Source organism: Lontra canadensis, unplaced genomic scaffold (genome assembly GCF_010015895.1).
Source record: "Lontra canadensis isolate GAN:19392208 unplaced genomic scaffold, GSC_riverotter_1.0 scaffold102, whole genome shotgun sequence".
NCBI lineage: Eukaryota > Metazoa > Chordata > Mammalia > Carnivora > Mustelidae > Lontra > Lontra canadensis.
In genome coordinates, this window is record NW_022631096.1 from 2,302,710 (window position 1) to 2,327,413 (window position 24,704).

General features: G+C 39.8%; 1 protein-coding gene and 1 pseudogene across 1 annotated transcript in view; both read right to left on the bottom strand.

Annotated features, from left to right (window-relative positions):
- Positions 1–17,983, bottom strand: part of PPP2CB (protein phosphatase 2 catalytic subunit beta) — a 35,854-nt gene extending 17,871 nt beyond the window's left edge. The window contains exon 1 of the mRNA XM_032838115.1: positions 17,650–17,983. Coding sequence (XP_032694006.1) covers positions 17,650–17,751 — 102 coding nt within the window. The 5' untranslated portion in view covers positions 17,752–17,983. The remainder of the gene's footprint in view (positions 1–17,649) is intronic.
- LOC116855432 lies at positions 5,338–5,492 on the bottom strand (annotated as a pseudogene).
- Positions 17,984–24,704: the final 6,721 nt, after the last annotated feature.

Genomic DNA, 24,704 nt, shown 5'->3' on the forward strand with positions numbered 1-24,704 from the left:
AAAGTCAAGATAGTTAATTTCAATTCTCTTTGTAGACAAGGGAGGGAGTGAGAGGGCCCATAAGGGGGAGTGTGGGGTCTAGAATGCCTATTCATTTCTGAGGATTTTTATGGTTCACTCCATTCCCAGAGGGGAATACTCTGAGACCCTGGACATGTTCCCCAATCAACATGTTGTCTTAGTTTGGGCAGCCTTGATGCATTCAATTTTGTCCCTATCATTCCCTATTCCTTTCCAATAGTCATTTCCACCACTTCTCAGACAAAAGAGAAACGAGTTCAAGGTCCCACTTTAACTGTCTCCATTCAGAGATACTGGGATATCAAAGAAAATCCTCTGGGTTTTGCTGGCTCACCCACATGGCTTGGAATGGCAGGGTGTAGTGAGGAATAGTACCTCACTGTGTCACTCAGTGTTCACAGCCCTGCTGTGCCTCTTTTCAGTTAGATTATTTCCTGTCCTTTAACTTTTTTCTGTTTGTTATTCATATCATTATTAGTAGTCAGAAAAAACAACAGGTAATTATCCATTTTCCTTGCTGTTGGCCAGGCCACATCTGGAGTAACCTGATGCATTAGGTGGTGAATAAAGGACGAGGACTACAAAAATATGCTTCCTTTCCATTCATGAGATTGGCAAAAATGACATTTACCCATTGTTACCTTTTTTTTTTTTTTTTAAAGCAAGGCTATTCTCAAATCCTCTGTGAGGATGCACATTTATACATCTTCTTTGGAAAGCAGCTGACAGTAGCTAACAAAAAGTAAAGTGATCTGAGGCAAAGACTGCCTAACCTCAGTATCTACTCTCCTCTTTCTTCTCCATAATTAATCTAATTGTAGCCAAGGCAGACATGCTCCCAGCTCAAAGACTACACTTTCCAGCTGCCTTAGTTCAGGCTGCTATAACAAGTATCATAGACTAGGTGGCTTTCAACAACAGAAAAACAGAAACTGCTCCCTCACAGTTCTGAAGGTTGTGAAGTCCAAAATCAAAGTGCCAGCTGACTTGATTCCTGGTGAGGACCCTTACCCTGTTTTGCAGAAGCATGCTTTCTGCACCTCACACAGTAGTGTGTGAGAGACATCATCTCTTTAGTGTCTCTTCTGATAAGGGCACCAATCCCACTCATGCGAGCTTTACCAAACTACCTCTCAAAGGCCCGACCTTCAGATATCATTTTGGTAATTAGGTTTATATATAAATTCTGGGAGGATACAAATAGCCCCTAGCACCAGCCTCTCATGCAGCTACAAATGGCCACGAGACTTAAGCTCTGGTTGGTGAGACTTAAGGAGTGTTATGTAGCAACTGGAAAGTTTCCTTAAGGAGGGGACATGCCCTTCAACACTCTCCATTCTGTTTCCTGGAATGTTTATGTGACGACGGCTGCAACTCCAGAAGCCACGTGAGACCGTAAGAACAAGAACTGCTCCCTAGCAACAGCAGAACAGAGTGCTGGACGATGTGGCAGACTGAAAAAACACCCACAAAGATATATTCATATCCTAATCACCAAAACCTGTGAATATGACCTTACATGAAAAAGATGTGATTAAGGATTTTGACATGAGCAGCTCATCCTACATTATCCTGACAGGCCTAAATGAGGCAGAGGGAGTTTTGAGAGAGAGACACACACACACACACACACACACACATACCCACAGGAAGACAGAGATAGAATGAAGTGATGTGGCCATGGAATGCCAGCAGCCACAAGAAGCTTAAGAGCCAAGGGACAGATTGTCTCCAAGTTTCCAGAGGGTGTGTGGTCCAATGACACCTTGATCTTGGACTTCTGGCCTCCACAGCTGTGAGAAAAATAGACTTCTGCTATTTTAAGGCAGCCAGTTTGTAGTAATTTGTTGCAGCAACCACAGAAAAATCACACACCAAGTGTCTGACTTCCTAGCAACTTTGTAGAGCTACCATATCACCCTTGTATAGGGTGTATAGGCTGTATAGGCTCTGCCTATACAGTAAGAAAAATATAAAAACTGCTACTTTGGTTAAGCCCTTACTTTAGGTTTTCTTTTATATGTATGAAACCTAATGCAGATATCTGATATAAAGAGCATTTGATATATAAATGAAAAACCAAGTCATAAAACTACTACATGATCACCTGTTAGATAAAGGAAACTGTCTAGGAGCTCCACTCTAAGAAGGTGCTCTAATTTTTAAGTAGGTTATGTTCTCCAAATAGCTGGTTTAAGTCATAGAGGCAAAATACTTATAGCAAAGTCATCCAAGTCCAGTGAAACCACTAATGCATCAGGGGTAAAGAAGAAAGTCCTTAAGGAGTTTATGAAAACCAAATCCCAAAGTCAACAGGATTCTAGTAAAATAACTGAAGATCGAGAAAATAATCAGCAGAAATCTCTCAAAAGCAACATAACCTCCTGCAATGGAACTATCAGCTGGAAAAAAAGTCAATGGCAACAAGCTTAAAATGAGAAAATCACTGTCAATTACTTAGCAAGCAACAAATAATTTGTTTTCCAAGTTAAACAAGAGTGAGTAACCAAAATTTTGCAGAAAGAGTTTAAAGAGAATCCTTAAGTCAGAACATTAAGAATTTAATAAGCTAATCATATGTAAAAATCCATTAAAGGAAATGTTACCAAAAACAAAGTAAAAATTATTTAACATACAGTACGCTGAATGGGACAGCATTCATCAGGCTGATAAACCATTCGCTTTGATACACACCATACATACACAGCAATCACCTGACACATCAAAATATTCCTGAATGTTATGTTTATGTGTACATGCAACAAACATTTGCCAAGTGTCTGTTGTAGGCCGGGCACCAGAGGTAAAAAGGAGAACAGCTAAACTCTCCAGCATCAACAGGCTAGCTTAGACAGGCTCAACCAAAAAAATAAAATTTTCTGGGAGCGCCTGAGTGGCTCTGTTGGTTAAGTGCCTGCGTTCGGCTCAGGTCATGATCCTAGGATCCTAAGATCTAGCCCCGAGTCAGGCTCCCTGGATCCTGCTTCTCCCTCTCCTCCCTGCTCATGCTGTCTCTCAAATAAATAATAAAATCTTTAAAGAAAACAAAAATTCTGGGATGCCTGGGTGGCTCAGTCGGTTAAGCAGCTTGCCTTCGGCTCAGATCATGATCCCAGCCAGAGTCCCTGGGATCGAATCCAGCATTGGGCTCCTTGCTTAGCAGGTAGCCTGGTTCTCTACCTCTGCCTGCCACTCTGCCTGCTTGTGCTCTCTTTCTCTGACAAATAAATAAATAAAATCTTTAAAAAAATTCTCTATACAAAAAGAGACAAAGGAGAATCCTGGGAAAGTATTTAGAGCACACAAGATAACAGAAACACACTGACATCTATTATCTAAAGATATCTGTAGAATATAGTATGTCTAAAAAAAATCATTAACTGGCAGTCAATGTTAATAGTGAAGACACATTTTTGAGAAACCCTAAGAAACTATGTGAATATTTGGGAATATAAAGCTCTAAACTAGCCATCTTTGTTTTAATTGTTAAATGAAGACGGCCTGTAATTATTTTTATACTAACTGACTTAAAATATAATTTAAAGTTTTATTTTCCGGGCACCTGGGTGGCTCAGTCAATTAAGCGTCTGCATTCTGCTCAGGTCACGACCTCAGGGTCCTAGGTTGGAGCTCCACATAGGGCTCTCTGCTCAGCGGGGAGTCTGCTTCTCCCTCTCATTCTCCCTCTGTGCTTTCTCTCTCTCAAATAAATCCTTTAAAAAAGTCATATTTTCCTGTAGTGTAACATCAAAAAGTTATTTTTAAGTCTGGGTAAGGAGATATTTAGAATACTGATGGTTTTAAATAGTTCCAAGACTTGTAATATTGAGACTGAAGAAACTTTATTCTTTTGAAATTTTAATTGCCAATATAATAAGTATCAATAATACATCCTACATAAAGAAAAGCTCTTCTCAGTCCTTAAATTTTAAGAGTATAAAGGGGTCAGGAGACTAAGAAGCTTAAGAATTTCTATGTTAATGCCTTTCTTCTGTTGACCTACATGTAAGATAAGAGATCATGTAAAGGGTAAGCAGGTTCACACTCCTACAAAGCCATGTATCCTATTCACATCAACTTGTTTTCAGTGACTATTAGTGTCCTATTACAGTAATCCAAGGTACTGATGTTAGAATATGTAAAACAAATCACAACGAAGGTTCGCATACACGTTGTAGAAATCCCGAAGTCTTTATCTCCAGATTCATCTATGTCAGTTGGATGCACCTAACCCAGACTTTTAATTTGAAGTGACTCTACGCAGTAGGGACAATGGCAAGTTCTACTCCAAAAGAGCTGTTCTCTACAGCATTCTAAAACCTTTCTAAGTTGTGATTTTGACTCCATGTGCTTTAATTTCCGTGTAATTTCCAACCTAGGTTCTCCAGCTTCCCTTCTGATTCTAGGGTACCAAATATTCTTCTGTTTCTGCTTAAATGAGCCTGGTAGATCTTTCCAAGAGTTATGAACAATGTAGCCCATGTTTTTACTTCTCTTTGCCTATGGTTTCATTAGAATGAGATTACATGTATAGAAATCTTCCAGGAAATAGGGACTTTCCCCCGGTTCAAATCTAACTGTGTAACCTTAAGACTTACATACTTTTTACTTTCTTCATGTAGACAAGGTATCTATTGGTCTGTAATTCTAGAACAGGCAGTACTGGGGTGCCTGGCTGGCTCAGTTGGAGGAGCATGTGACTCTTGATCTTTGGGGTTGTGAGTCTGAGCCCAATAGTGGGTGTAGAGATTACTCAAATAAAAAACTTAAAAAAATATGCAGTCTTACTTCCACAATATAATCTGGAAATAGCTATTTTTTTCCAAACTGAAAGTCTTTAAGGGTTGATATTTAGCTGTGTGGCAAATATGCTATTTTACTTAACATTATATTACTAAAACTATCCTTTGCGGTGGGGAAGGCAGAGCAGACAAACTGCAGGCTCTGAGAAGCCTAGAGGTAGGCATCCCTGGGTGCATCTTCTCAAGGACCATCAGGGCAGCACTCCTTCCATCTTTCCACTACCTTCTTTTGACTCTCGGTAAACTTAATTGCCAACTCATGGTCACAAGAGGGTGGTGCATCTCTAGTCACTGTTTCTGGTACCCTATTTCAGCAAGAAGACAGAAAGGACAAAAGACCAAAAAGTACATGCTAGCCTAGTCTATCCATCTTCTAAAACTTTCCCAGAAGTCTCACTCAGCCACTCCTGTTAGATTTCACTAGCCAGCTGAGACTTGCTCCCTGTTGCCCTAATGCATCACTGGCATGTGACTAGAATGAGGGTAGAGTCACTGCAAGGTGGAATTCCCACTATACCTGAAGGAAATTTTAAATTATTACTTATCTAATACAGAGTCTGAGAAATAGCTCAAAAATGTTTAAAATCACAAATGAAACAACTTTTCAATTAGCAATAATCGCGCCTCGGATAAACCTCATTGGCTTTGATACTGCCACTGCGCAAAGCTGACCAAGTTTAATCCCTAAGATAGCTTCCCAGTTTGGTCAGGAAAAAAAACATCTACTGAATAGCACAAATCAGTAGAAGGTTCAATTGGAGCGAATGTCGTCTATTTATTACTATTTTTTAAATCAACACTCAGCTGACGGTTCCAACTCTAAAAAGAAATTCTGCTTCATATAAAATCCTTATCATTTACTTTAAATATAAAAATGAAAAGCACCAAAATACATATATTCTCCAATTCAATTTGTCTTTTAAGGATATATGATTATCTTAAACCAGCACAGATTTTACAAAACCACATGGATGGGTTAAAACAGGATATAGAGGGGCGCCTGGGTGGCTCAGTCGGTTAAGCATCTGCCTTTGGGTCAGGTCATGATCCCAGGGTCCTGGGATCGAGCCCCGCATGGGGCTTTCTGCTCAGCGGGAAGCTTGCTTCTCCCTCTCCCAGTCTCACTGCTTGTGTTCCCTCTCTCACTGTGCCTCTGTCAAATAAATAAATAAAATCTTAAAAAAAAAAAACAACAACAGGATATAGAACATGTATATGTTTCATAGTAATACTCTTTGGGCTTCTAACTACATAGTAGTGAAGAAAGTACTTCTCAGGCATTGCGATATCCACCCCACCCCCCAAATTTCTATCTCTACTGTACAGATCCCCGGTTGTTTTGAAACATTTGTTTTTTAACATACACCCTTTCTTAATATTCCTAGCTCACCAAGTGATATTATTTTAAGATCACTTTGGCTTGCCTTCAGGAAAATTATGTTAGGATGGCAGAAGTATACAGTCCATCTAATATTTAAAATTCTTAATGTGAAACCCTTTGTGTGTCAGGGGCCCCCTAAAACATCCCCAGGTTTGGTGGTGATTTGCAAAGACCAACAGAACTCAATATAGAATCATACTTATGGTTATTAATTTTTACAACATAAGGATACAAAGTAATATCAGCAAAAGGAAAAGACAAAGGGAAGCAAAGTCCTGAGTATATCAGGGGCAAGCTTCCAAGAGTCCTTTCCCCTGGGTTGGGGTGGGGGGGCGCCTCAGAGTACACTGAATGCCTTCAGCAATGAGTTCTGACCAGAGTGTGAAATGCTGTCTACCATGGAAATGTCTACTCATTAGAGACTCAGTGCTCAGGAATTGTAATTGGGAGCCGGTAACATAGGTACTCTCTGCCTAGTATTTACCAGAGGAAAGCATGTGCTCAGCAGAAATCATACCGTTTGTGTAACAGTTTAGGCACACTGAGTCCTTCTTAAGAGGGGATGGTGGGAACCTTCCCCAAATTCATGTTTCCCAGACACTGTCCAAGAGCGACCTTGAAATGAGACCTTTCTACAGATAGTGGTCTCAGGACTGCTATGTCAACTCTTTTCTGTACACCTCTTGATCCTATATGTAATGGCCACGAGTGATTTTTAATGTTACTTAGCACCAAAACTTTAATTATCTCTAGGATATAAGACCAAGTTTAAACCTGTACAGTGAATGACTGTGGGGATGGTAAACGCGGGACGCTGTTACTGTTGCACGCAATGCTGTATATGTATCCATTCAAATTTGTTGCCTTCCTCATCCATTTAAGACATATTCTTTCTTGCTGCCATGAACCAAAGCTACCTTAGGAAGAGAACTGAGAAAACAACAATTTGGGAATGACATTCACATAAAATAGGATAAACGAACTATATTCCCTTCTACCCATGTTTTAGGAACGCAGAATATGTAAATGTATTAAGATTTCTTTTAACAGGTGACGTTCTATTTTTGTGCTGGTGCCCATCGCCAGAGCCATAATAATGAAAAGCAACTGAATCTGGTTTTGGCAGAGTCAGTATGCAAATTTTCTTTCCCCTCTATTTATACATAAATAATCAGCTCTAAATATAAAGTATCTAAAATATTTTATAGGTAAAATATTTTTTAAAAAATTCATCTGAGGAAAGCCACAGAACAGACTGATCTGTGAAACAAGTAAGATTAAATGAAGTTAAAAATCCTACAGACCTAAGTTAATACAAGTAGGGTGCCTTTCTTCCTGTAGTTAAAGGTGCTTCCATAAATGACATTCGATCTTTTTTTAAATTTTTAAAATTCAAGTACAGTTAACATAGCACTATATTAGTTTCACATGTACAAGAGAATGACTCAACAATTCTATACATCTGTGTTTAAGGTATTCGTAATCCCCTTTATCTATTTCATCCTGCCCCCGTGCCCCCCCCAGCCCTTACAAATTGGTAACCACCAATTTGTTCTCTGTATTTAAGAGTCTGGTTTTTCGTCTCATTTTTTTCTTTGTTCATTTGTCTTGTTTTTGAAATTCCACTTATAAGTGAAATCATATAGTATTTGTTTTCTCTATTTCACTCAGCATTATACCTTCTAGGGCCATTCATGTTATTGCAAATGGCAAGATTTCTTTCTTTTTTATGGCTGAGTAATATCCCACTATGTATGTACCATATCTTCTTTATCCATTCATCTATCACTGGCCACTGCAGCTGCTTCCATTTTAATAATGCTACAATAAATATAAGGGTGCACAGATCTTGTTTAAGTTGTGTTTGGTTTTTTTTTTTTTTTTTTTTTTTTTTTGGTAAATACTCAGTAGTAGAATTACTGGATCACATGATAATTCTATTCTTAATTTTTGAGGAAACTCAAAACTCACCACAGTTTTCCACACGGGTTGCATCAATTTACATTCTCACCAATGGTGCACAAAGGTTCCTTATTCTCTACATACTTGCCAGCACTTGCTATTTCTTATGTTTTTGACTTTAGCCATATAGTTACAAGGTTCTTCCATAAATAATAAATGGACAGCTGCCTTTTTTTTTTTTTTAATGCAAGGAAGCAAACCTTTCCTTTCAGTTCAGCAACAGTCAAGTGTCTGTGTACAAAGCAATTTCAAGCCTGGAAACATACATAAGAATAAATCATACTCTGTTGAAAGAAAAAAAAGAACGAGGTACATGCATGCACGTAAGTCAAAATCTATTACTCAGGGAAAAGTTTTAGAATGTTATACCAATGATCCCATTTCAATAAAAAGAATATACCAAAAATACCCCGTTCCCCAACACATATTTTTTGCACATCAGGAACAAGGAGTGAAAAAACTATGTTTATCTCTGTGGTAGGAGGGCCGTGGATGGGGAAGGTGTGTGCAACACTGAAGAGCATTTGTGTTCTTTCCCCTACATTTATAAATGTTCAAATTTTTAAAAGTATATTACTTTTTTAAAAATGTTTTTTAAAGATTTTATCTATTTATTTGACAGAGAGAGATCACAAGTAGGCAGAGAGGCAGGCAGAGAGAGAGGAGGAAGCAGTTTCCCTGCTGAGCAGAGAGCCCGATGTGGGGCTCGATCCCAGGACCCTGAGATCATGACCTGAGCCGAAGGCAGAGGCTTTAACGCACTGAGCCACCCAGGGGCCCCTAAAAGTATATTACTTTTTAAATCTGAAAAAATAATTTTAAACTTCAAAAAAAATCCAGATGGCAGTAACTTAATTATAAAAACAATCACAGAGCTATATCCATTATAATGGAATTTTATTCAGCCATAAAAAGGAATGAAGTACTGATATATGCTTCAACATAGAAGAATCTTAACATTTTATGCCAAGTGAAAGAAGCCAGAGAAGAAAGACTATATATTGCGTGATTTCATTTATATAAAATGTCTAGAATAGCCAAATCTATAAAGAAAGCAGATTAGTGGTTGCCAAGGCATGAAGGAGGGGAGAATGGAGAGTGACTGCTAATAGGCAGAGTTTCTTTCCCACGGTGATGAAAATGTATGAAATACTCTTGTAGCCCAATGGAGTTAGAACAAAATTATTTAGTGGATTTGAATCTTACCCAATCATTTCTCTTTAACATAGGCAGTTCTCACTTTGTCTTAGTTTCCATATGCACGAATTTTAGTCACCAAGGTTTAGTTAAATTGGGCCCCCAACAACATGGTTCAAATTTAAGTCACCACAGTATACTTACTGTAATTAAAAATTTTGCTGACATACAAATCACTGCATAAACAAAAGATGCAGCATCACGATCAAAAGCCAATCAATTTTTTTTTTTTAAGATTTTATTTATTTATTTGTCAGAGACACAGCAAGAAGAGAACACAAGCAGGGGGAGTGGAAGAGGGAGAAGCAGGCTTCCCGCCAAGCAGGGAGCCTGATGTGGGGCTCCATCCCAGGACCCTGGGATTGTGCCCTGAGCCGAAGGCAGACGCTTAACAACTCAGGCACCCCTGAAATAATTTCCTTCAAAATCTTTTAGGGATGGGTCATAGCACATTTGTTATTAGTTTATACCCAGACAGTGAAGTGTTATAGCTGTGTTGCCCCCTTACCTTTTAGCAATAAACTCATGTGATGTTTTTACAAAAATGGATACTCAAAAGAGGGATTTGGTCAACAATGATGAAACTGCAGCAAAGAAATGGAAAAGTGGTAAAACTGGAAATGAAATTCAAATAACAAATATACAGAAGAAATGGCTGACTGTGGAATGTGGATACTGCTGCCCTTGGAGAGACTCTAGATATGCAGCCAGGAAATAAACAGACTAAGTGACATAAATAAATCTGGAAACTTATTGACATTTACAAGGAAAGTGGTTGTAGGGAAAAGAATGAACATATCCCAGAAGTGACACTGGCAAAAATCTCAGTAAAGAAGGTCTTAGAGACATCTGCAACACTGAAAGCACAAAGGAGAAATCTGATGTTGGAAGCTGATCTCCAAACTTAAGAAAAAAGGTAAATCAGAATCTTAGCATATTCCTCAAAGTAGCATTTCTCAAAATGCAGTCTGGAATTTCTAGATAACAAGACTTGTGATATCTTTAAAAATGTAGATTTTTGAACATGCCAAGCCTTAATCAGTCTCTGGGATGGAATTAAAGAACCTGAACTTTTTCTTTTCTTTTTCTTTTTTAAAGATTTTTATTTATTTATCTGACAGAGAGAGCTCACAAGTAGGCAGAGAGGCAGGCAGAGAGAGGGAGGAAGCAGGTTCCCCGCTGAGCGAGCCCAACGCGGGGCTCGATCCCAGGACCCTGAGACCATGACCTGAGCCGAAGGCAGAGGCTTTAACCCACTGAGCCACCCAGGTGCCCCAGGAACCTGAACTTTTTATTTCCTTTCCAAGTGATGTTTATGCATACACAAAGCTCAAGGAAAAGTTGGAACATTTTGACTACACAAAAATGCTAAAATATCCAGTAGAAAAATTTTTAAAAGGGAAGGAGTATTTTAAACATAAATGGCTAACTTTCTGCATTTTCAAAGAGTCTACAGAATCAAGAAAATGTCATGAAATTACAACAAAGAATACACAATTAGCAGAAAAATATTCTCATATCCTACACACTATGATTCTGATAAATCTACCCAATGTTTTCTTCATTTATTTTGGCATTATTTTTCACTTATTTATTAACTGTCTTGTCACCTAAAATTTGTTATGGAGTAAAAATTTGTGCAGTTAAGAACCTTACCCACAGAGTGGTCTGGCATCTGCTCTTGCCTACTGGGAGGTGGTGACTGCCAGGCCCCAGAAAGTCCTGCTTCATGTGAGTATCTTTGCCTGAGAGCTTTGACCACTGGATAGTCTAAAAAGGTGATTTATGATGAGAGCTTTGGGTGGTCCAGTGTCTGTTCTGCCTCTGAAGGAACTAGAGATTGAAGGTATCAGGCCCTCCTGAACTCTGCCCTACGTGTCTCTCCCCTTGGCTGAATTTAATCTGTTATTCTTTCCCTACAATCACGAGTGTAACAGCTTTCAGTGAGTTCTGTGTGGGCTTCCTGTGAATTACTGAACTTGGGAGAGCAGTTTGGAAACCCACTGAACATGCAATTGGTGTGACAACTGAGAGCAGTCCTGGGAACTGTGCCTTCTAATTCCTGCAATCCTGTTTCAGATCACGAAAGTAAACCACCTTTACGAGAAATCTGCAACACTTTCCCTGGCCACTCTATTAAAAGAGCCTCCTAAGCTCATGCCCATAACTCTCCCCTATCCTCTGCTTTTTCTTCCTACCAAGAATCACTGTCTGGCACTCTATTAAGTCTGTTTATCACCTGTCTCCTCTTCTGTTCACAGCTGAATTTCTGGCACTTTGAACAGCATCTGGCACACAGGAGTACAACTAAAATTCGCTGAATTTATGGTGCAAAAACACAATGACAGCATTTATTCGGTCACTCTTTTCTTTTTTTTCCCCTCATTTCCCACAGAACAAGTGCCTCTCTTGCTACCAAAGCAAAGGCAAGACCGCACTGAGCCAATTCTCCTTATTCAGGAATAAATATCACATGGGAAATCTATCAAAGGTAGAACAAACTTTGTAACTACTTTCCTCTCTATGAAATGGAAAGAGCAAAATTAAAGGATAGCTTACACAACTATCTTGGCACATTAAAAAAAAAAATCACATGCTGGGGCGCCTGGGTGGCTCAGTGGGTTAAATCCTCTGCCTTCGGCTCAGGTCATGATCCCAGAGTCCTGGCACTGAGCCCCACATCAGGCTCTCTGCTCCGCAGGGAGCCTGCTTCCCCCTCTCTCTCTGCCTGCCTCTCTGCCTACCTGTGATCTCTGTCTGTCAAATAAATAAATAAAATCTTAAAAAAGAAATCACATGCTAAAAAGTCACTTCAAACAAAGTTTCACAGAACACTGCATGAGTGAGGGGCGCGTGGGTGGCTTGGTTGAGCGTCCAACTCTTGGTTTCTGCTCTAGTCATGATCTTAGGATGGTGAGATCAAGTCCTACATGGGGGTCCACAACCAGCAAGAAGTTTGAGATTCTCTTTCTCCCTCTGCCCCCTGTCCCCATGCTTTCTTTATTTCTAAATATAAAGAAATAAAAAAAAAGACTGAATTGGTCAAGACAGTCTCACCTTCCCATCCCATTCTCAAAATAAGATGACTGTCCTTGTATAAAACATTATTTAGCAGATCTTCAATGGAATTTTGCACACTTCCATTGTACTATATCATAGTGCTATCGTAGTACAAGTTAGTTATCTCAGCTTGCACCTCAAGATTACCATTTAATTTTTTTGTGCAAAAGTTATTTCAATCAAATGGCAGTTCGCAAGGCACAGTAACTGTCCCAGACTACAAGAGACAGCAAACCAATTCTAAGCTTCAGCTTCTCCATTTCCTAGCTTAATATGATTATTAAAGAAATTGAGATTTGAAAAGTAATGTTATAGAAAGTAGGGACAAGATTTAATCATTAGTAAAGGAATACTGCGAAAGAAAATATTTCTTTATGCAAGTTACTTTAAAGAACCAAGATCAGGTTTACATTTAACTTACATTTACATGAAGAATTATTATAAGGAAATCAGTTCAAAATAACTCAAATTTCCTATTTAATCTAAAGTAAACTCAAATTCTCATACACAATAGATAATCCATTGACTATGATTTTATATGTCTATGATTTTAATGCCATACTTCTTAGACTAAGTTCCGTAAACAGATATAGTGTATATAGTCTAAAACACAGTGATTGTTTTGGCACTAATTTTATCTTCAAAGTCTGGTATTTGGTTTCCTTTTACCAAAGAAGGATTTCATTCAGGTCTCTCACAGTATATATTCTGAAGAAAAGATGGTGAAGAAAAAATTTCCGCAGGTCTTCAAATTAGAAGACATATGCTACCAAAAAACTACTCCATGTGGGGGAAAAAAAAACAGTATATAATGTAGACTCTTCTTTTTATCTATCTACAGATACTGTTTCACACTTCATATATAAAGTTGAGAAATGAACTGATTTTTAAAAGTCCGCTCTTGTCATTAACAGTTCATGCTAGTCTAGTTTGCTTCAGTTTCTTTACCTGTCTGCTAAGAGGCTGGCTTAGATATGCGTGGAAAACAATTGGTTCAGTCAGCAGAATTGGGTTTTAACCTCCTATTCCATTGTAATCAGGTCATTTTGTGTTACAGTAAGAAAGGAAGCAACTACTTTCTAAATCATTACATTTTAGACTCTGTCAGATGGACCACCAAAGCTCAAGGGAAATTAAAATGAAGTACTAGTTAGGCTTTCTGCCTGTTAAGACCCTAATTTTTAGCTACAACCTATCAAAGAAAACAGTAATCCAAGAGATTTTTCCTATACACAAAATCATTTTTACTAGAATCTAATAATCTTCATTAAGATGGTTTCAGGCATTCAGGAATTTAAGCATGCTATTTCACATTAATGGGGTAACTAATATCCTAATGATATTTCTATCTCAAGGCTGAAGCCACAATCCATAAAACTATCCATTAGTCTTACATATTATTTATGTACTTATATTCCTACAAAAGCCTCAGAATTTTTCTAAGTAGGTACTTTATAATCATCAGACTAAAGATGTGCGTGCACACAAACAGGCTAAATTTCCTATCTACTTACAGTATCATTACCCAGGTTCTTCAGTATAAAATAAAGTTTATCAGGTAAAAGAACCTAAAAAGTTTCTCTTCCTGCAATGCTACCAAGAGTTAAATATAGTTCTAGTCACACAATGTCCTGAACAGCGCCAGACTGGCTCTCCAGGCACACTATCTTTTAAAATTACTGTACACACTGCTGTTCTAGAAATGAATCACAGAAACAGTTTCTCCATACACATAAGTCAAATTTGCAATTAGCTTCAAAAGCAGGACTGCCTTAATTTAAGAGCTAGTTCTCTCAGAAGATGTGTCTTACTATTTTATGTTAACAATTTTTTTCTGCACAGAAATTAACCTCAAAGGACAGACCATCCATACCCGTATTTTTTGTAGTTCTTCGCCATTTGGCATTAGGATGGATCTTAGTTTTGCCACTACCTTAAAATAGGGCTTTTATCAGTACCACTTTGGTCTCAATTTCAGCTGACTCCCTCAGTTTTTAAGCAACCCGATTTAGAACAGGAATTTCATTTTGAGGGGAAAAATCACCACCATATAATGGAACTTCCTATAGAGTAATATTTTCAAGAGACTCCAAAAAATCATGTTATTAAAAACAAAAAACCAACCAATCCAGTCACAAAGAATTAAAAAGAGGATTTGTGTAACTAGGTTTAACATTTTATTTTTCTTTTACATTCTTTCTATATGCCTGCCATTCCTCATTCTCTGGAAAGAAAGAGGAAGTATTAAGGAGAGATGGCAAAGAGTTTAAAGTTACTTCACAAAATTGCTACTAATCCTAGTACTTTGTGCTTCAGGTAACAGGGACCACATGAAATACCGCAACTGTATTTTTCAGGGTTCTACAACCTCTATACATAAAACCTCTTTTGAAGTACATTCTCCATAGAGAAGTCATGTCAACACACCTACTTATTTTGCATCTTTTCCCAAAAGAAAATGAGATGACAGATTCAAAACAAGATAAAATGGCTATTTTTATTTGGCTTTTCCTAAAATAGCTTATTGCTTAGGGGTACTTTACACAGGTATTATTTTAATATTCACAAGCATCCTAGGCTAAGATAGGCAAATAATTACACTTGTCTTACAAAAAAGAAATCAGGTGCAAAGAAACTGGGTGAAGCCAGGGTTTGAATTCAGATAGCAGACAACCGGAGTTTACAATAAGTAAACATTACACTTGTCAGGAAAAATAATGTTAGGGATAGGGATATAAAATGGAACCAAAGACTAAAGTAGGAAGATAGACTACATATGCCACCAAGAAATGCCACAGCAGCTAGAAGACAGTTGTAAAACTAAGCTCTGCTCAAAAGGGTAGCAAGAAAGGAATACTACACTTCTCCATTCCACTGGCAACAAGGGGTGGAGGCCAACATAAATGACTGGGGATTTTTCACTTAAAAATTCATGTTTAGGAGCGCCTGGGTGGTCACTTGATTAAATATCCGACTTGGTATGGCTTAGGTCGTGATCTCGGGGTGATGGGATGGAGCCCTGCATGGGGTTCTGCGCTGAGTCTCCCCCACTCCAATCCCGTGCTCTCTCAAATAAATAAATCTTTAAAAAAAATAATAATAAAATTCCATGTTTAGTAGATAAGTACAATTTTTTTTAAGTGAGGAACATAACAAGCTTAAATACAGACCTATAAGGTCCTAGTGATTGGTAGTCCAATTTATGTAAGAGCTGAAGTACAAGTAATCTCTCCTGACAATAACAGAAAGCTTCCTCAAGATTTAAGTGTGACTGAGGGGCACCCGGCTGGCTCAGTCAGAGCCGCCATCTCACTCTTGATCACAGGGTTATGAGTTTGAACCCCACGTTAGATGTAGAGATTAAATTAATAAAACTTAAAAAAAAATCCATAAAAACAAACAAAAAAAGACAGTACGACTGAGTAGCAGTACAATGTTCTTCTCTAGGAATGTATCTTAAAATTATTAGAGAGTCAAAGGGAAAAACTGATTCAACACCAACTTTGTCCAAAACTTCAAGTCTACATCTAACTTTCATAGCAGGGTTAACAAGTTCAACTAATTTCAAAACAAGGTACTTTAAAACTTAATGTTCACACTAGACCTTGAGAAAGCAATTTAAAATGTAAATTTTTTTTTTTTTTTTTTTTTTTTGACAGAGATCACAGGTAGGCAGAGAGGCAGACAGAGAGAGAGGAGGAAGCAGGCTCCCCACTGAGCAGAGAGCCTGATGCGGGGCTCGATCCCAGGACCCTGAGATCATGACCTGAGCCGAAGGCAGAGGCTTTAACCCACTGAGCCACCCAGGCGCCCCTAAAATGTAAATTTTAAGACTCACGAAATTACAGGTTATCAAACAAGAAAACCGTCAACTTGAAGCTACAAGTAACGTTCGTTTCAGAAAGGAAAAAAAACACTATTGGCTTAGCAGTTCTATTTAAGAAATTTTCCTGTGTTAACAAAGAGTTATTTAATATATAAAGATCTTAGGTAACATTACACTTGTTAAAAACACTATCCTATCTTAATATTAGCTATTATTCCTCCATCACTAAATTGCATAATCTTAAAAGTGCCCTATTATTTCCTCCTCCAATGCATTTCTGAGGCATTCTGACTTCCAAACACAAACTACAAAAAAAGTCTTAAAAATACAAACAAACCCAACCTTAAGAATAAATAACTTTGTTACTCTTTCATACAGCACCTTTCTACAGAAAAATTTGTGAAAATTATTTAGTCCAGACTATAAAAACTGGACGAGAAAAATTCTGGACTTGAAAGGGGAAGAGTGAAATAATTCCAGCGGTTAAGAAAACAATGGATACAGAATTCAGAAAGTAGTCCAAGATCACCCAATCGAGAACGTCTGTAAGCAGTTAACCACCTGCATATTGTATTACTCTTTCGTATAGAAAAGAACAACACAACCACCAAAACCCCAAAACGCTTCCCATATAATAGAAATAGAAAAAACTTTCTGAAACGGGCCATCCTGCACCAAAATCACGTACCCCAGTTATCATTTTAAGTAATCACTGTTATCAAACTTAAGGCATACCGTCTCGTTTTTGACAATCAGCATATGCTTCCAAGAGTCAGTACGAAGACTAGTTACCGTCTATTTAAACCAAAGTCAACCTCTATTTAAAAACCAGTCTGCCATTACACCCACCTCTCTAAAAACAAACGCTTGACACATTCCAAGTTAGTGGCTTTTCCAGGGCCCGATCCACCTGAGAAAACATCTATTAACAAGTTTTGACACTAACACCAGGTTAACTTTCGGTATATTTTCAAACAAGAGACTGCATTAATTTGCCGGCATTCTAAAGCGCCGAGATCGCCAGTCCTCGAGTGAAATGTTAGGGTCAGTAAGCCCCAGGAGAGCGTCTGTGACCCCAATAAAATCTAGGGCGTGGATTCCCGGCGCCACGTCTCCCCTCCCATCTACACCGGTCCCTTAGGCCAATGAAGTGAGCTTCCGGAGGGGGCCGCAGGGTGGGTCCCGAGGGGAGGCAGAGAGGCCCGGGGCGGCCAGCTCAAGCCCGGTCCTGGAATGGCCCGTCCCGCCGCCCAGGTGGGCGTCCCAGCACTGAGACACAGCCCCGCGGGGCCCGGGACCGGCAACACCGGGCACAGCGCGGACAGGCCCGGGAGGGGAGGGGTCGCCGGGGCCGCCCCCACCCGGCCTGGCGCTCTCGCATTTCTCCTCTTTTCTCTTACCTTTTCGCACAGCGTCCGCACTTGATTCTCGTTAAGCTGTTTACACTCGTTCAGCTGCTCGACCCACTGGTCCAGCTCCTTGGTGAACGCCTTGTCGTCCATGGCGGCCCGATCCCCTTGCCCGCCGCCTCCCTCCCCCCTCCCCGCCCCTTCCCACCCCCGCCCCGGGCGCCGCTCCCCTCTCCCGCGGCCGCCGCGGCCGCCAGCTCCCAGCGGGAGAGGAGGGAGCGGGAGAGCGCGGCTGCGGGCCCCTCGCCCCGCCCAAGGCTAGCAGGCAGCTCCCGGAGCGCGGCTTCGAGGAGACCCTCGCCCGCCCGGCTGCGCGCTCCGGGAGTGGGTGAAGGGCGCGGGACTTCGACGCAGCACCTGCCGGACGCTAACCACTCGCCGCCGCCACCTCCCGCCTGCCGGCCTCTCCCGGCTCTCTCGCCCCTTCTCTCGCTCTTTCTCTCCCCTCCCTCTGGGTTTCCGTCATCGCCCGGGCATTTCCGCCGGGAACAGGCGAGCAGGAGGCGCCGCCAGGGTTCGGGACGCGAGGAAGGGTGCAGCGCCCCCGTGTGGCTCGGCGGATAAACGGCCCCGGGGGAGGGCGCGGAGGATGGCTCTATTTTTCCCCCTCCTCCCTTCTCTATCTTCCCTCCCTGCTTGGGGTCCGGACTAACATCTCCTGGTCGTTCTTCACAGCATTTTCTCTGGGAACTTAGACCCACCTTAGTCTCCTGCAGTATTATTTCAGAGCTCTGGAGAGGAATTGGCAACATTGTCTCCCCAGAGTCTAGCGCTCTGCAGTAGCAAGCCTTCAATAATATTCTTTGGTGTATAAATGAATTCTTTCTAGCCTTATCTCTGCCACTAACTAGCAGTGAACCCTAACATCTCGAAGCCTCCCTTTCTTTCTTTCTTTTTTTTTTTTTTTTAAGGTTTTATTTATTGGAGAGAGAGATAGCCTGAGAGTGCAGGTAGTGGCAGAGGGAGAAGCAGACCATCTCCCCTCAACCCTGCCTCGGGAGGGGGGCGGTGGGAAGCCTGAAGCTGGTTGGATGCCAGAACCCTGAGATCATGACTCCAGCCGAAGTCCCATGGCCGACTGAGCCCTCCCAGGTCCCCCTCTTTCATGATATTTCTGTATGATAACAATCTGTGTCCCCTCCAGCTCCAGTGTTCTTTGCTGCATTTTCTGCAGAGCTTACTGAATTCTAATGATTTGCACAGTCAACAAATGTTTATTGAGCAACTGCTAATAAACTGCCGCGTCCCTTGTAGATCAGGTGCTAAACAGCCGTACTGATTCTATAGAGGGCACACACTACTGCAGCTCAACGCAGTGAGAAGGCAGTAGGCAAGCCGTCTGATCTTGGCTTTGCCAACTTCGTAGCTGTGTCCTTGGGCAATCAGCAAGTCTCCCCCAGACTCAGATTCCTCATCTATTAAAAGGGCTTAGTAAGGCTTACCTTTTCAGGTTATGAAGAAATATTTTACAAGTGCCTATCCAATAAGACAGCACGCTTTATGCCTTTGGGCAATAGTTTCAGAAAGTTTTTGAAGGTGGGATTTGAACTGACTTTTGAAACTTCTTCCCAGGGAAAGTCTTGAAGTTGACTGAAAAAGAAGAAAAGTTGCAAGGAGGTTTTTTTTGGTGCTGTTTTTGTTTGTTTGTGTGTTTTGGTAGAGAACACGTGTGAAATGGTCTGGAAAGCTACTTCTATCAAGAGAAGTGGGTCATGTGGTGGGAAATGAGGTTGGAAGACATATTGATATCAACTGACTTGTAAACCAAGTGAAGGACAAAACAGGGCAACAGTAGAGGAAGAGGGAGAAGCAGGCTGCCCGCTGAGCAGAGAGCCTGATGTGGGGGGCTGGATCCCAGGATGCGGGGCTTGCTCCCAGGTTGTGGGGCTCAATCCCAGGTTTTGGGGCTGGATCCCAGGACTCTGGGATCATGACCTGAGCCAAAGGCAAACGCTTAACTATCTGAATCACCCAGGTGCCTTTGGTCAAAGAATTTTAAAACCACTGACTTCAGCAGATCCTACATGCCTTAAAATTACATGTTAGATTTTGTTCTTACACAACTGACTAGGTTCTTTTAAAATATATAAATGTTGATAATTTTTCTTGATGTAAATGGCTTTGTGTCATTTAATAATATGAAATAGGAATCATTTAAATTTTGTAATGTATTCAGAAAGTTATATGCTACATTTAAAATTATACATTGTATTGTTCTAAAAATGATTCTTCTATACCACCATACTTCTCAAAAAAATAAATAAACACCTTTACTTCTAGTTTAAAAACTTTCTGATAATTGGAAGGTAAAGTTAGTACTATTGAATTTGACAAAGGGAATTCTGTGTCAGAATCTCCATTAGTAATGATGAAATTAAAATGACAGAGTCAGGGGCACCTGGGTGGTTCAGTTCGTTAAGCACCAGGCTCTTGATCTCAGCTTAAGTCTTGATCCCAGGGCTGTGAGTTCCAGCCCTGTGTTGGGCTCCACACTGGGTATGGAGCTAAGAAAGAAAGAAGGAGAGAAAGAGAACGAAAGAAGAGAGAGTGAGAGAGAGGAAGAAAGTCAAATTGGAAATGCTTTATTTGAATTTAAATCTACAAATCACTACAAATAAGCTATTAATTAAAAAAATCATAGTTCTGGGGCGCCTGGGTGGCTCAGTGGGTTAAAGCTGCTGCCTTCGGCTCAGGTCATGATCCCAGGGTTCTGGGATCGAGCCCCGCATCGGGCTCTCTGCTCAGAAGGGAGCCTGCTTCCTCCTCTCTCTCTGCCTGCCTCTCTGCCTACTTGTGATCTCTGTCTGTCAAATAAATAAATAAAATATTAAAAACAAATCACAGTTCTTTTCATTATGATTTTGACACCATAGTTTTCATTCCAAGCAACATTGGTTCAGTAGAGACTGCTTGTAATCTAGCTAATATTCACTATACAATTCTGTTTGGAGTAAAAAACAAAAATGCCCTGCTTAAAAAATTACATAAGAGTGGTCAGGTGGTGTAATTCTGGCAAAAGAGATGTAAATAGAAGTAGCTAAGGGGCTGAACCAGAAAGGTTGTTAAAGGGAGTAAACTTAAAATCCTCTTGCCTAGAACTCATTGCAGAAGATGGAACAGCTGTTTTGAAGCCACTAGAAAAATGCAAGAGGCTAAAGACCACATGTTAAGGATAGCTAAGAAGAAAGATGAAAAGAACTTCGGTTTCTTATAGCAATGCAAAACCAGAATAGCAGCTCTGGACCGCCTACCTCCAGGCTTATTATGAGAGGAAAAGCCCCTCTTTGTTTGAGCTTCGTTTGGGGGTTTTGTTACATCTACGCACAAACCTGACTGATACATTCAGATACTATTCATTGTTTGCTTTCACTAAAGGATAGGTGGAAAATAGACTGATTTTTTTTTTTTTTTTACAATTAGTGAGGTTGAGCAATTTTTCATATTTTTGACATTTATATCATGTATGTGAATTGAGTGCTCATTATTTCTTGGGTTTTTCACTTCCTCAGTACCGATTTATAGGCTTCCTGAGATACCCGTTTCAAATATTTAACACAGTGTGTTACTTGGATACAAAGTGTTTAATTTTATTTTTAAGAAAGAAATGTTTTATTTTTAAGACTTTATTTTATTTTATTTTAAACATTTATTTATTTAGTTGAGAGAGAGAGAGAGAGACAGAGACACAGAGGAGAGAGAGGGAGCACATCGGGGAGGGGGAGAGAGTCTTGGGGCTCAATCCCACAACACTGAGATCATGACCTGAGTGGAAATCAAGAGTCAGATATTAAACTGACTGCACCACCAGGTGCCCCTTTTATTTATTTATTTTAATTTAAAAAAATATAAAGTAATCTCTCCACCCAACATGGGCTTTGACCTCACAACCCTGAGACCTAGAGTCACATGCTCCAATGACTGAGCCATCCAGGTGGCCTCATTATAACCATTTTTAAGCATACCGTTCCATGGCACTAAGTACATTCACAATGTTAAGCAACTCTTCCCACTATCATCTTCAGAACTTTTTCACCACCCCAGGCAGAAACTCTGTAACAATTAAACAATAATCTCATTCCCCCTAATATACCTATACCTTTTAAAAAAAATGTTTAGTTATTTATTTCAGGAAGAGTGTGTGTGCACATGGAGGAGGGGCAGAGGGAGAGAGAGAGAGGGGAAGCAGACGTCCCCTGAACGCGGAGTCTGCCAGGAGGCTCTATCTCATGACCCTGAGATCAGGACCTGAGCTGACACCAAGAGTCTTCCGCTTAACAGACTGAGACACCGAGGTGCCCCTACATATACCTTTATGTATTACTTGTCATAAGCTTCAGGAAAGCCCTTCCCCTGACAGTTTAGGAACATTTGGTGCTTATTCTAATACTTTTGAGTTATCTGGATTCTTCATCTAGCTCTAATTTCCATTGATTCTAAGATACTGTGTTTTATTATTTTTTTTAAAGATTTATTTATTTATTTGAGAGAGAAAGGGAGCCTGGCATAGGACTCAATCCCAGGAGTCAGAGATTAAAGGCATATGTAGTTTTCATAAATATTGACAACTTCTGCTCTGTAGACATTGTGCAACTTAACACTCCCACAAACCGTGTAGCAAAGTGCCTGTTTCCCCACAGCTTCTCCAACAGAGTACATGGTCAATCTTTTAAAATTGTGCCTGTATGATAGGTGAGAAATGGTACCTTGATGTATTTTTAATTTGCATTTGTCCTTGTTTCATTTTTCTTCCAAACTAGGTTACTATGACTGGCATAATTATGAATAATTCCCTAGGTCTGGAGCAGGGATGTATCTTCCGCTGTTTCAAGGGCTCTCCACACAGTATCTGAACAAAATCAGGGTTTGGTTAACAGCAAAGAAATACATTTCTAACTAGGGATGACTGTTGAGTAGGCAAAGAACCGTCTGTTCCCTTATGCAAAGTTCACTTATGCATGTTTTCTCACATGAGCCTTCAAGGAGACTAAGATGCAAAAATCTAGTGAGTAATTAAGAAACATGCTAGTACATTTATTAGCGTGGATGCTGACAGAAAACGTAGGGAATAAATGTCAAGAATTGGATGGGTTAAGGGTGCTGGGTTGGCTCAGTCGGTCAAATGTCTGCCTTCGGCTCCCATCATGATCCCAGGATCCTGGGATGGAGCCCCACGTCCTCTCCTCTCTGTACATGCTCTCTCTTGCTATCTGTCCCTCTTTCTCAAATAAATAAGTAAATAAAATCTTTAAAAAAGAGAGAGAGAGAGAGAGAATTGGATGAGTTATTATTTGTTTTAAAAATAATAAAATCATTTAAAAATTAGTGTTGAGGGGGGCTTGGGTGGCTCAGTCAGTTAAGTGTCTTCCTTTGGCTCAGGTCATGATCTCAGGGTCCTGGGATCGAGTGCCACATCGGGATCCCTGCTCCGTGGAGAGCTTGCTTCTCCATCTCCCTCTGCCTGCGGCTCCCCTTGCTTGTGTTCTCTCATACTGTCAAATAAATTAATAAAATCTTTAAAAAAATTAAAATGTTGAGGTAAACTCTGAGTCAAGATCTGAAAGCTATGAAAAATTGGAAATTGGAGGCTGGAGGGGCCTCAAATAATCAAAAACCCGGAGTATTGGGTACAAATAACCAAACAAGGCCTCAAGTGGAGACAGTCTTGTGAAGGACTCTGCACTTCACTTGAGGGGTCTGTGCTAACACCATGTGGTGTCAGAATTGAAGTAAATTGCAACACACCTATTTAGTGTCATGGAATTAATGACAGAACAGTGCAACACATGAAGTTTTTATCTTAATATATCTCTTGACAGGTGAACTTATGACATTTACAGTCTTGGTTACAACTATATTTAGCTTATTGTCATCTTAACACTTTAAAAAAGTTAAAGTTGCCATAGTCACATAATTTTTTAAGTTCATGGATATAATTTATATCTTTTGATAGTTTGTTATGGAAATTAACTCCTCACTTTCTTTTGGTTCTCAGATGCACAGGTATACTTAATCCTCTTATTTTATGGTGTATTGTCAAGAAGTCTGTGCAAAATCCTTGGTTCCCTCTTTCATCCTGGATACAGAGCCTCATTTCTCTCCCTTGAGGAGTATCCTTTAATGTATTTCACATATATCCTTAAATTATCCGTGTAATAGATACAGTATTATGTCTAAAATGCATATAAATATATTTGTATTGTGCTATGCATTTATTTCCAACTTCACTAAGTGGTGGCCATTATGGTATTAAGTATTTAGCTTCTAACTTTTTTTTTTTTTTTTAAGATTTTACTTATTTATTTGTCAGGGAGAGAGAGCACATGCAGGGGGGCCAGCAACTGGAGGGAGAAGAAGGCTTCCTGCTGAGCAAGGAACATGATGCGGGACTTGATCCCAGGACCCTGGGATTCTGACCTGAGCCAAAGGCAGATGCTTAACTGACTGAGCCACCCAAGTGTCCTTAGCTTCTAACTTTAATGTATAGTAGTATTCCATTGTATGAATTCACAGTAGTTTATCTATTTGCCTAATGACATTACCTACCTGACTTTTCTTTTGAAATTCTGAGGAGTATGAAGTGGTATTTCATTATTATTTTGCATTTCCCTTCTATTAGTTAGTTTGAACATCTCATTGTACATTTGTTGGCATTTGGGCATCCTCTTCTGTGATTTGCCTATTCAAATAACAGGAGGCTCAATATTCTTGTTTTGTTTGATTTCCAGGAGTATGTTCTATATGTTGATCTCTAGTTCTGTGTCAAGTAACTTTTCTCAGTCTGTTGAGAAATCCATTTTATTGTCAAATCTATTTTATTTTCCTTTTTGTGATTTTGGGTCTTAAATCATTTCCTACTCTTTGGTCTACATTTTAGTTTATTAACTCTTCGTATAGGTTTGTTCACTATGAAAAACAGGGGTCCAGATGAAGAGGTAATAATAAGGAAATACCAAACTCAAACTGAGGGACATTGTACAAGTTATTTTATAAGTTTCAAATGTGTCGAGGTATAAAAATCAAGGAAAGACTGATGAGACATTCTAAAG